Source organism: Rhagoletis pomonella, unplaced genomic scaffold, assembly GCF_013731165.1.
Source record: "Rhagoletis pomonella isolate Grant_MI unplaced genomic scaffold, Rhpom_1.0 Rhpom_scaffold_00005, whole genome shotgun sequence".
Taxonomy (NCBI): domain Eukaryota; kingdom Metazoa; phylum Arthropoda; class Insecta; order Diptera; family Tephritidae; genus Rhagoletis; species Rhagoletis pomonella.
This window is the reverse complement of record NW_023458559.1, coordinates 51,797,131-51,810,967: the sequence shown is the minus strand read 5'-3', so window position 1 is coordinate 51,810,967 and position 13,837 is coordinate 51,797,131. Positions and strand designations below refer to the sequence as shown.

The following is a 13,837-nucleotide window of genomic DNA, read 5'->3' as shown; positions in this document are numbered from 1 at the left end:
AATAATGTTTAAGAAAGGAAAATCTTATGGGATTCGAAGAGTTTTGCTTATTTTTAAATGTACTCTGTTAATGTCACGTCCGTTATGACTACGGTGACCATCCGTCCTTTATTTTAAAGGACAGTCCTTTTGTTTTAACCCCCTGTCCTTTATAATAAGTATTGATGCGGATTAGAGTAACGAGGATATGCCACCAGACACGGAACAGTTACAAGAACATTCTGTCCATCGAAAATTCTACGTATGTATGTCTAAAATAATTTGTATGAATCGTGAAAAGTCCGTACGTAATGGGTATAAAAATATAACTTGTAACGCATCTACATAAACTCTTAAAACTGCACCTTTAGTAACCAGCATTACATAAACTAAAAATTACAGCGGATCACAATTTTTAATTTGGTTTTTGTTCTCCAGACGCCACTATCCAATTTCTATGTAGAATTGCTCGGTGATTCCGAAATTCGGGTTAATTTTTTTTCTATGGATACGTTTTCGAGATATTTGCAATTTACCGTTATTCAGCTTAAAGAAAAAATTGGTTCCTTTTAATCACGTATATCTTATGAACCAATTGAAAAATCTTAATACAAAATACGGCAAATGAAAGCCAATGAAATTCTCCATAAATTGTATATACATCACTTTCCGACAGGGCTTATAGTTCTGGCAAATTAATTAATCATTCTAGATTTTTTTATTTTTAATGAAAAAATGAAAAAAATCAAACTTTAACAGAAGAAAAATTTAAAAACTAACAGGTTGCCGTATTAGCGAATGCGAAGTGCCCGTATCGCCTAAATTACCTCTTTTATTCATGCCTATTACTGAATTTTATCTGCCATAAAAGATTTCACTATTTCCTTTAAGGCACTGCGGTGTTTACAGGAGGCGATTTCACAGGCAACTTTGAGTGCAAAGCAGAAATCGCCTGGTGGGGACGGCCTTTCACCTCACTGCTTCCAATGAAGTTGGGGGGCAGCTAGCTTGGGATTCAACTAATCGGCTTTAAAACACCGTATTACGAACAACAATTTTGCTGGTCCCATAGAGACGCTTGCTTTTTTTTGTTTCAAGATGAGAATGGATGATCCACCGATTATGTCCTTGCGAAATTTAAAATTAATCGCCCTAAGTCGAACTAAGTTTATTGATATACTATTTCCGAATTCATCTACGGCAATATACGTAATTAATCATCGCACAAAACAAGTGGCTAATATTATTATTAAGTTGACAGGGGCATTATGTAACATAGAGATGTGTGTAATACACACTGTGTATATTAATCAAAAGTAAAAGTTCAAAATTAAGAAAGTATTCAACAAAAACAAAACCTCAATGAATCTATAGAAAGTCATGGGTATGACGAAAATTAATGAGTCTGGGCATTAAAAAGGCGTAAAATAATTTTGATATGCAAGCACCTGGAGAATATAAAATTAAAAAACTTGTTAGTACTCACATATGTATGCAGATCACTTTTTCACATTTGACTTACACGTTTGTCGTTTTTATGTATTTGGCGCATAATCTACGTACTTCTGATTAAGGCTTGGATGCGCTGTAAGTATGTACTTACATGGCTAGCTAGTGGTCTAGTTGCTAGAGTTTAATAGTACACTATACAAACATACATAGAAAGGTATGTATGTATGTATGTATGTATTTATGTATGTGTGTGCATTAGGTTAATTAGCTTCCCTATGCAAAAAGTAAATATGTATATTTATATATTAACCAAAGGTCAGCAATAAAAAAACATGAACTAACTAAAAGTAAGGCAATACAATTTTTAAACCACACAAAACATGCGTATGTATGAATTATAATTGCGATGGCATTTACACTTGTTTACTCCAAAATTTCAGGAGTCGTCGAACGCTGATGCAATCACGCTACAATCCATTTGAAAATTTACAAAAAAAAAAACGATAGGTTTTTAGGCTAAAAAAAAATATGTACGTAGTATATACCAATTATTTATGATCAAAAAAATGAACACAAAAATCAAATACATATATCATCTGTCATTATTTAAATTTGTTTAATTTTTTGCTATTACTTTTTGCTTGTTTAGTTTAAAATTTTTCTGCAATTCACTTTGATTTCTTGCCACTGTCGCATTGCAGTCGCTACTCAAATTTCAGATTAATTTGCATTTATTACCACTTCATTTCCAAATACATACTCGCATTTAAATGAGGAAACATGCAAAAAAAAAACTTACAAATTGGTGAAGCGGAGGGAATCGGCAAAGAAATTACAATAATTATCAGCAGCAAAAACAGTCACTTTGAAGATGATACAATATTAATAACAAAATTTTGTTTTTAAATTTTGGTGTAGAAGTAAATTATGCCGTTTTGTATACTATCTATGCACACAGTGACAAAAGTTCGGTAATGATCGCCATACATATTTAGTATAAATATATCTACCTCAGCTTGATTCCGACACAACAGTAGAAGAAAAAATACAAAATTTGTATGTAGATGAATTTGTATTGATACAATCGTACTGGCAGTGAACCACAACGAAAGTGTGCAATGATGTGATCAAGTGAATGTTTTCTGTGTATTGTTCGACGACTATGTACAGTGGGGCAAATGAAGCTGGTCGTGGTCAAATCAGTTTAGAGATCTAGATTTTCATCCGAATCAATAGGTGGAAGCCGTTTTATTTTTTTTTTTAAATCTCAATCTTATTTTATTCTACAATAACTTTGAGAAGTTTTTTTTTTTTAAGGAATAATTTAAAATAAAAAAATTTTATGCTTTTAAGCTTTTGTTAAGAAAAAAAACGAGGTCGAATGAAAATTCAAACCTCTAGATTTATTTACCAACGACCACCTTCATTTGCACCACTGTGCGCCGACTTGCCGGACGACACGGACTAATGGTGAGCGTCGTTTGCGAGAGAGTCGACGCTGCGCGCCGTGCCTTATCAATATTCATAAATTATGCATTTGACGAAAAAGTTGCGTTTCTTGTATGGCAACTAAAAAAATTTATTTAAATTTCAATGTGAGAGTGCATATATTAGTGCAGTATTTAGAGCCCAATTTAGTTGCTTTATACAAAGAAAAGTGGCTAATTTAATTCCTCCAACTTTCTTTCTCTCTGATATATGTATGCACATTAGGGTGGTCCAAAAACAGTAAAGTCGGAATTGTAATGCTCTCACCCCCTAAGATTGTTCTATATCGTAAAAAAGTATACCCCTATTTTTTATTTTGAAATCCAAAAAATATTTAGAGGTCGCTCAAAGCGCTCACAGTTTTCCATGTATTTTTATATGGGAAAAATAAATTTTTTCGTAGAAATGGTATAGAATTCTTGAAAGTCAACATTTTTCGATCGGAAAACTCTGGTGCTCTTCAGGAGACTTTCAGTAATAATACCCAATTGTTTATTTAACCATTTTTTAATACTAACATTTTTTTATTGGTCTCCCCATCGCATTTTTCGGGTTTTTTGTGGGTTTTTGGCGGACCTATAAATTATAGTTGCAATGAAAAAATGGTTAAACAAATAATTGGGTATTATTATTGCGAATCTCCTGCAGATAAACAGAGTTTTCTGGTAAAAAAATATTGATTTTTAACTATTCTATACCATTTCTACGAACAGTTGTTTTTTCCTCATATAAAATACATGGAAACTTTGGGCGCTTTGAGCAACCTCTAAATATTTTTTGATAAAAAAAAAAATAAGAACAGATTTGAAATTTTTCAGGGGTAGCAAATTTTTATATATTTTTTTTAAATATTCTAAATTTTACGTTAATTGATTTTTTTCGACTCCAACAGTTGCTTCTATATTTCGCTTAATTAAGCCCCCGGTATTTCTCCACACACGCTTCAGGTGCATGTTTTTGGAAATCTTTTTCGCTATTGTAAAATTTGCAACCAAAAAACCACCTTTGAATTAGAAGAGCTCTGAAAATGTACCAAAATTCGGATGGTATATATATACATATGTATATATATGGGGCGTTCCATACCAAAACGGACAGGGTTCACACTTCATGTGTTTGATTTTTTTCAAATTTTTAGGGTTGATGCGTAAACATAAATAATAAATAGATATGAAATTTGAGCTTGATTTATACATTTTTAAAAACTTTTCCTCGGCGAGGAAATAATTTGAAACAACTCACACATACACACATCAAAATTCTCTATGATAATAAATATCTCTAAATTTTTTTTCTTGAAAAATTTTTCACATACACATTTTTTTATAAGAAAAACTAGTTTTTGAAAATAAGCCATCTCAAAAAAATTGAAAAAATCACAGTGGTAGCTCTGAGTATTGCGCGATATTTAAGTATAGTATTATGGAATGCACTCTACATTATTTGAGTTATGAATTTTTTTTACACCGAAATTGAGTAAAATGAGTACATTACAAGTTTAAATTTAAAATTTTTCTAGATTTTCTTTGAGTATGCAGTCTTGTAGCCCATTAAATTTTAGTATATCAAAGTGCAAGTTTTGAGGTACTGCAAAATTGCGTTGATTTTTAATATTTTTTATGCTGACGAATTTTTCCACTTTTTTCTTATGGAAGAAAATGCGCAAAACCGTTTTCAAAGAAAATTCAAAAAAATAAAATTACGCCAGTTTTGCAATCGCTTAAAACTTGCACTTCGTTATACTAAAATTTGACGGGCTACAAAACTGCGTACTCAAAATATTTCTAAAAAATTTATAAAATTTGTAAATTTGTAATGTACTCATTTTACTCAACTTCGGTGTAAAAAAAATCATTAACTTAAATCATTGTAGAGTGCAGTCTATAATACTATACTTAAATTTTGCGCAATACTCTGAGCTACCATTGTCCTTTTTTTAACTTTTTTGAGATGGCATATTTTCAAAAACTATTTTTTTATCAAAAAATTTGTATGTGAAAAATTTTTCAAGAAGAAAAAAGTTTAAATATTTCTGCTCATAGAGAATTTTGATGTGTGTATGTGGGAGTTTTTTCAAATTTTTCCCTCGCCGCGTTCTCGAGATATTTGGAAAGCTATTAAATCGATTTGTTTTTGTTTTTGTGCTGTAAAGTTTTAAAAAAATACATTTTTTTCAAATTTCATATTTATTTATTATTCATCTTTATGCATCAACTCTAAAAATTTGAAACAAACCAAACACATGAAGTGTAAACTCCGTCCGTTTTGGTATGGAACGCCCCATATACATATATATATGCTTGCAACATACATATCTGCAACCACCATAATTAAATTTCCAAATTATGCAATTCAATCAAGCATCGACAACATAGTTTTTATCACACCCGAAACTCTGCTCATACTTATTTATGTATATATGTTTGCTAGTTATAAAGGGTATGCTGCTATTGACGTATGCACATTGGGGCGGTCCAAACAAAGTAATGCCGGCATTTTAATGCTCTCACAACCTTGGATTGTTCTATATAAAAAAAAAATATAATAAACCCCTGTTTTTTACATCAAAAAATATTTAGAGGTAGCTCAAGCACAATTTTTATAGGAAATTAAAATTTTTTAATCTATTATCTATTGTAAATTTCGGGGGTCCTATAAAAATTATTTAATATTAAAAAATTGTTAAACAGAGTTTGCAAATTATTGACTGCCAAGGATTCTATAAAATTTCTACGAAAAATTTCTTTTTTTTTTAAATAAAATTCATTAGAAACATTGAGCGCTCTGAGCGACATCTATATTAAATATACTCTGACTAAAAACTAAAAAGTGATATATTTTTTTGATATACAAAAATCCTAGGTGGTGAGAGCATTCAAAATATTAATTTACCTTGTTCGCATGTATTTAAGGGCCACCCTAATGTAGCAAAATTAAATTCATGAAGCATTTCAACAACATTTCCGCCGAGATAAGCAGACTGAATAGTATTGACAATCGATTTTTTTCACGAAAGGAACAATTTTATGAAAGACGACACAACATAACATAAAGTTCTTGCTCGTACATACTTAGTACATATTAGGATGTCTCATGAAAATACTTGCAGTTGTGTAAAATTAATGCTTAAATTTTGTCTTTTCTGAGCTGCAAAGAAATATTTAAAAGAAAAGCAAATATCAGCATGCATCTACTTATTTATACTTGACCAAGGAAAGTAGTTCTCATTGCAAATTATTTTATATACTATATATCGGCTGCTGAGTGGAAGATCGACCTAGCTCGGCAGCCAGTTCGAAAACGCCCTACCTCAAGAAAACTTTTCAAGATCGCCCGATTTCAGAATTTTATTGAAAAACAGCCCATCTCAGAATTTGGCTGAAGAACGCCCTATCTCAGAATTCGGTTCAAAAACGCTCTATCTCACTTAAAAATGTATTGAAAATGTGCTGATATAGGGCGTTTTTGAATCGGCAGCTTAGATAGGCGTTTCTGAAACGAATTCTGAAATAGCGCGTTTATTTGCTGTTTTGAAATCAAACCCAATATGTATATAAATAATTAAAATAAATACAATACATATATTTTCTAGCAGAATAACAATGGCAACAAATAAAGAATATTAGTCGTTTTTTTTTTCTGCGCTGTAAAATTTCTTAGGTTTTAGTCAGCCGGTTCACGCTCTAAACCGACGATAGGTATTTTGACGGGAGGCAATCTAATGTTCAAGCCCAAGTGTACACAAGTATGTATACGCATACAACATCCACAACTAAGAACCTTGTTCTTCTTCCGTTGCACTCATTAGTGCCGACCCGATGGCGGTAACTTATCGACAAGAATTTGTACATACTTGTTTAGTTTCAATTCCAATTGTTGTAAGTACTATGCTATGTAGTAGTTCTGTGTTAAACTCTTATCAATAACAACCAAATTTAATAGAAGAAATATGAATTGAAAAAGAAAAGAAGAAACATGTATGGAGTCAAAAGTGTAACATTCCACACATTGGTTTGCAAAACTGTCGAAAGCGAAGTATGTAATAGGAATTTCATAAACATCGGTCAAAAAAATTTGATAAGCTTTGCTTTTTTATAAGCTTTTATTTTGAAAGACTTTTGCTACATAGTTAACGTCAATGCGATAGCCGTTTAATAATATAAATCAATACCACGTCCATGGTTATATATATATGTATATACTTTGTTTTTTTTAATGTACTTTTTTCTTTGATTAGATGCCAAAAGAACGCGCTATGTACATATGTATGTACTACATATACATAATGCAATGAATTTCTTTTTATACTGAAATTCTTTTTTCGGGGGTGGATATATCATCAAACAGTCATATCTCGAATGAAAATGTGTTGTTAAATGTGTGTTATTTGATCTTATTGTCTGATTTATCGGGTGTCGTATCAAGTGAAGTGATCATTAATTGCTCGTTGAATTGTTTGTAATATTTACTTACATACTTAAATACTTAATACATACGTAAATGTGTACATACATGCATATGCACATGGTCGCATGTGGAATTAGTTCTTTGACTTGTTGACTTTTCGATGATATTAGATGGTTTGGTTTTATCGGTGAGTCATAACGATGGTCCTTGACAATAACGACACAACTAAAAATTTCATTATTTAAGTTATATTGTGAATTAGGTTGTTAAATAGCCATATTTTTCTAAGGAACATCGACATATGTATGTATGTATAGTTTAATTGTTATCAATCCGACATGGGCCCAATTGGACATTTGTACCGGAAAATCGAAGTTGGCAACCCTTAATACTGAACAGCACATGTCTCAGTTGCGATCGAATCTCTGTGAGTGGTTCTAGTATTTATCGTGAATATTAGCATAAGCCAAAAATTGTCGATCGCTAAGTGATGTTTTTTTATATGAAATAATGACATTAATTGGTAACAATGGGCTACTTCAATATGTAGTCATGTTTTTATAGGAAATAATGACATTTTTCGTAATGCGCCGTCATTCAGTAATACCAGTGGACTTGTTTTCGTTTAACTACTTAATTTTAACTTTTTGTTTAAACAAAATAACCATTTCAGTCTAATTTTTACTAAATCTTAAAAAAAAGCAGTCATAATTTGTGGGCTTACCAATTTTCCTTACAGAATGGCTGCAAATTTTCACAAATATTTCCGTTGCAAGACATATTCTTGCTAAATTAAAAAACAACAACATTTTTATTTGCTCTACTGATAATTGTTATAATGTGAGTTGTATCGTTATTGCAGAGAACCATCGATATGTATGTACATATAAAACCATTTGGTGGCTGAAATGAATTCTAGATTACGAGTACTTTTACTTAAAATTTTGGTAAAGTAATTTTGGCTGCAATTTAGTTTGGCATCCCCCGAGTTCCGCATTAGAGTAGCTACGGCACGGTACGGCACTGGGAAACGGTAAGAGCCTTAGAAAAACCAAGCTCTTCTACTATCTCTCCGGTTAAAAAAAAAAAGAATATTAAAAATAACTGATATCAGGCTACTATCTGGGTATTTTACTGGTCACAACCAAATACGTTTTCAAATGCACCGAATTGGTATGGTTTCTACCTTGAAGACTATGAGACTTCAGAACTTATGCTTTGTGATTCTCGGTTTTGGCCGGACAAGATTAGCTCATTTTAAACATCTGTAGTAGCCTACCAAGGCACTTTTAGGATCTATTACAGGAGCTGAATGTATCTTGGATATTCGGCGCTAGGTTTAAGCTTAGCTATTACTTTAACTTTTCCGTTTCAAAAAAAAAAAAATTAGTTTGGGAAAATAGTTTAATTTCAACTTACAATAAAAAATGTTAAAAAAGATTTTTCTTAGCAATTTCATTTAGATTTAAATAGGGAGGATTTAATTGAAAAGAGCTACTAGTCAAACATATCACTAAGTTTTTTTTTTAGATATTCAAGATTCTGTTTTGAATTTGTTTTTATTAATTTTGATTGAAAGTCCCACTTAAATTAAATTTATGAATAAGGACTTAGTACATGTTTCATTTACGAAAGCAATCACATTTTTAATGTTGACACATTTTTAATTTGTTTAATTGACATAAACATTAAAAAATATACATGCATACATATGTACATGTATGTATGTATAAAATAAAATCATAAATGTTTACTCTTCTATGACGAGATCTAACTTATACATACATATTAACGAAAAATAGCAAGCACTTACTTAATTATAATATACACAGGCGAACTTATCAAATTCATTCACATATTCGCGCACTCGTCATTCGCCACAATCACGCACAATTTCACACCCAGGCATACATATCTAAATACGTACACTTTAGAGTGTAAATTTGCTTCTTTGCAAATCATGTTGTAATCTAGTTAAAAATAGCTTCAAAAATGCTATGAAGAGGATGCTAGTGCCACTTATTCTACAGACATATATAGAATTGTGTGGATCTAAATATGCACACATACATGCATGCATCCGCATTGGAATACGCGTGCTGCTATTACAACCAGTTCATATAAAACATTATTTGTTGTGCCAATAAACATTCCGCAACAACTGCAATTAGGCAATCATTTAGCCAATGTACATACATACAAGTATGTGCGAGTGATTGAGTAAATGAATGAATGCATGCATGTGAGTCCGCGCCAGGCTAACGCTTGGTGATGTAGTCAGTCATTTGTTTCATTGTTTCATATTTTATTTTTAAAGCTTTACATTTGCATGCATTCGTTTTCTTTAAATTTTCTATATGTTTGGCTACAAATTTACTGCCGGGCATGTTGCATATGCATTTAATGCTTAAAGTAGGTACTTAAAAGTAATTGCGGCAAAATTTCATGTAATATTTACGCAGGGTATATTTATAAAATTTATGTTTTTATCATTGGCATAGGAATGAAAAGTTACGAGGAAATCATAAAAGCCGAAACGAAATTTATTGCTAAAAAAGGAGACACATTAGTACGTCGATATTTTATATTTCAACAATCTAAGTTTTTATAAATTGTTTGAATAAATAATTATAAATTTTAAAGTTTTTATATTATAAAACTGTCACTTCATTGGACTAAAATTGGCTATAAAACTGCATACTCGAACATTTTATAGGAATTCTGAAAAAAAGTTGAAAATTTTGATGAAAATTTTTGAGTTCTTGGAAACTTTATATTAAGTGTGAAACTGTGATTTATATTTTCATAAGTAATTAATGCAAAAAATTCTTCATGAAAATAATCGCGTATATTATATTAGAACAAGGTGTACACTATCATTTTTTTTAGGATGGTTCCGTGTGCAGAAGTGCACGTAAGTGAGAAAAACATTTGACTGTCATTCACCTGGGAGTGGCCAGAAGTGATTCTTGTGCGTACGGTTCAAATCGGAGCTCACAACGTCCAGATATTTATATCCCCGTATCCTCTGGGTAAAGACCAAACACCCGTTTGGGAGCGAGCTAAGATGAGAAGGCGTAAACTTCGCGTGCTCTGGGTTTGGGTCCCGCCACGTTAGACGTCCAATGAAAACGAATGAACAGCCTCGGATGAGACCTCATTTTTCTGATGACGACTGCGGCAAAGGTATAAAGGACTTTGATTTGAAGGTATGCACCTGGAATATCCGGAGCCTTAATGGGGAAGGTGCCTCTGCCCAGCTGGTTGATGTCCTCGGGAAGACAAAGGCGGACATCACCGCCATCAAACAAATGCGATGGACGGGGCAAGGAAAGGTAAGCGTGAAGCCTTGTGACTTCTAATACAATTGCCACGTAAAGGAGCGCAAATTCAGATTCGTGGTAGGAGAGAGACTCCGTCGCCGAGTTCTGGCGTTCATCCCGGTGGACAAACGTCTACCCACGAACGTCTAGCATCAAAGCTAGATTCTTTAACATCTCGTTCATCTGCGCCCATGCCCCGACGGAAGAGAAGGACGAGGCGTCCAAGGATCTCTTCTATGAGCGCTTGGAGGGTACATGTGAGCGCTGACCCCGACACGATCGCGCTCGCCGATTTTAATGCCAAGGTGGGAAAGGAAGGGGCCTTTGGCGCCACTGTCGGAAAATTCAGCCACCACGACGAAACGTCCGATAACGGACTGAAGCTAATCAACTTAGCCGGGACCCGAAACATGGTAATATGTAGTACTAAGTTCCAGCATAAAAATATCCATCAAGCTACATGGCTGTCTCCAAATCGAAAAATGAGAAACCAAATCGATCATGTTGTGATAGACGGAAGGCACGCTTCTAGTGTTTTAGACGTACGTACACTCCGGGAGCGAAACATCGACTCGAACCACTATCCTGTTGCAGCCAAGATACGCACCCGCCTCTGTGCAGCAAAATATATGCGCCCACCAATGCAAGGAAAGCTTAAAGTCGAAAAGCTGTAATCACAACAGACGGCCAATTTATTCGCCACTCGACTCTCACACCTTCTCTCTGAGAGCACTCTTCAACAAACCGACATACGCGAGCAGTGGAACTACATTTCCCGCTCATTAAGTACCGCCGCCGAAGAAGTTGTCCGATTTCAGTAAGCCCGAAAGAACAACTGGTACGATGAGGAATGTCAAAAAGCTGCCGAGGAAAAAGATGCCCCCTACAGGGCCACGCTGCGATCGGGTGCAACGCGAGCCATGTGGCACCATTATAGGGAACTGAAGAAGGAAGCGAGACGTATTTGCCGTAATAAGAAGAGAGATGCCGAAATACGTGAGTGTGAAGAGCTTAAGATGCTGACCGACAGGAAAAACACACGAAAATTTTACCAGAGGATTAGGCGATTTACGGAAGGTTTCAAGACTAGGTCGAACTCCTGCAAGAACAACAATGGCGACCAAATGACAGATGTTCAGATTATACTTAAACTATTATTTCCACGCTACTGAATGGTAGCAGCGCTTAAAGTAGTGGACAAGACGAACCCGAGCTTTTGTAAACAAGTAAAACTCACCAAATGGTCGACTTTGTGGTTAGTCAGGAGGATTGACGTCTCAAAGTTCAAAATAAATGAATTTTTTGGCCAAAAATCCCTTTGTTGATTTTTGATAAAGCGATCAGGTTTTGACTAACGAAAATACAAATTCATCATTCCGAGATGCTGCTGCCTTGAATCCATTTTCTAAAACTATTATAGCAGGTATGATCTTTAACCTCATTTTATAAAAAGGTGACACGGTAAGTAATTCGATAGCAGAATTTTGGCTTAGTAAGATAAACTGTAAATATTTAAACATTTATGCAGATTTGTAATTATATACATAACATGTTAAAATGAACGGATACAGCTTATGAGATGGCCCATATATATATAACTCAATGAATGTCAATAAACGAAGCAGACAACTCAATACAGCCATCGTTTGATGGGCATATCAAAAAAAATATCAATACAGTGTAGTCGTTATAAATGGCCGGTGCACTAAACGAGATGATTGTGACATCTCTAGAACATTGTGGCCGTGGTTAAATAGGAAAAATACGGAAGGCATTCTGAAACTGGATAGATCTGCAAAGCACTGTGACTATGTTACTATGTTCCAACCATAGCAAATGCCACGATAAGAATGAGGAGGAGCCAATTGTCGACTGTATGCGCAGAACTGCAGTCGAGACGTCACATACACCTGGGGTTATGCTACTTCACCAATCTGGCAAAGATAGGCGGTGAAATAGTTAAACCTCCTTAATTTTATTTGAGATAGCAAGTTAGAACCTTGATTATTCTTTCTCCTCCAGGCACTCACTCACCGGAAGTATGGAACTTTCAAACACGTCCGTTTAACAAAACCTATTTGTAATTTTCATAAACAGGTCTTGTAGGTACACAATATCTTTGTTGATTCGGTATAGATATTTAATGGAACTGTTTATAATATTATTGGAAGGATATAACTACAGTTATCGCCTAAGTAAATCTTTTTTTTTGGCACTAAGTTCAACATATCCAACATAGCCATGGAAAATACTACTAAAGGAGGACAACAGCTTTGTTTTATTTACGAAAAAGTTTTTTTCCTACAAACATAACCGTAAAAAATGATTTAAAAAATTTAAGTTGTATTATCAATAAAAAGATTGCGCCGGTGCTCAGTTGTTTTCGAGTCTAGTTTTTACATTGGTATTATTTTTTTATTGTAAAAGCTTTGCTCGAACTTACCGGATCTAAATCGGAATCCCAAATGTCTTTTAAATCACCATCGTAGAATCCTTCCATTTTTGTTGTTCTTACTTTGTTTTTACTTTGATTTTCTTTTTAGTTGATGCTTTTACGTCGAACTCTTTTTTGATTTTGGCAGAGTTTAACCGTCGTAGTACGTTATCGGGTCGTCAAGTATGTGCTGGTTCTTTTTTACCGCCTTTTTAACACTTAATATATTTCTTAACTGCACACTTGTCCTTTATTTAACTTGGTGGTCTGCTTAAATAGTAGAAACATTAACAAAATAAAAAATGTATTCTTTGTTTGATTTCTTGTTCGATTTGAATGTATTTTTTACTTTGCTCGCATACACTTAAGTTACCGGTTTCGAATTATCGCTTCGTATGTATACATATGTATGTATGTATGTAACTAGAATGCGGTTAAGCGTGAATATGTGAGGTCATTTATTAAGAATATTATGATTATAACTTTATTTCTTATACATACAATTTATGTACATATGTATGTATGTATTTAGGTTTGATTTTAATCGTGCAGACGCCGGTTTTCTTTCTTTTCGTCAGTATTTTATTTTTGGTTTTTATGCTTTTCTGATAGCCACGTCTCTACGTGGTCTTGCTGCAAGTGCTATTTTTTTTTTTGTTTTTGTTGCTTTTTCGTAACTTGAACTTCGTACGCGCGAGTTCGAAGGGGCCGGTTTTAGTGATTGACGTTTTTGTGTTTAGTTTTTTTTTTTTTA

At 33.5% G+C, this 13,837-nt stretch overlaps 1 protein-coding gene across 1 annotated transcript in view; it reads right to left on the bottom strand.

The window, feature by feature from the left end:
* The window catches only part of LOC118739168 (cyclic AMP response element-binding protein A), a 149,376-nt gene extending 136,219 nt beyond the window's left edge, over positions 1 to 13,157 (bottom strand). The window contains exon 1 of the mRNA XM_036470353.1: positions 13,093 to 13,157. Within this exon, the coding sequence (XP_036326246.1) occupies positions 13,093 to 13,149 (57 nt within the window). The 5' untranslated portion in view covers positions 13,150 to 13,157. The remainder of the gene's footprint in view (positions 1 to 13,092) is intronic.
* Between the last annotated feature and the right edge of the window lie 680 nt (positions 13,158 to 13,837).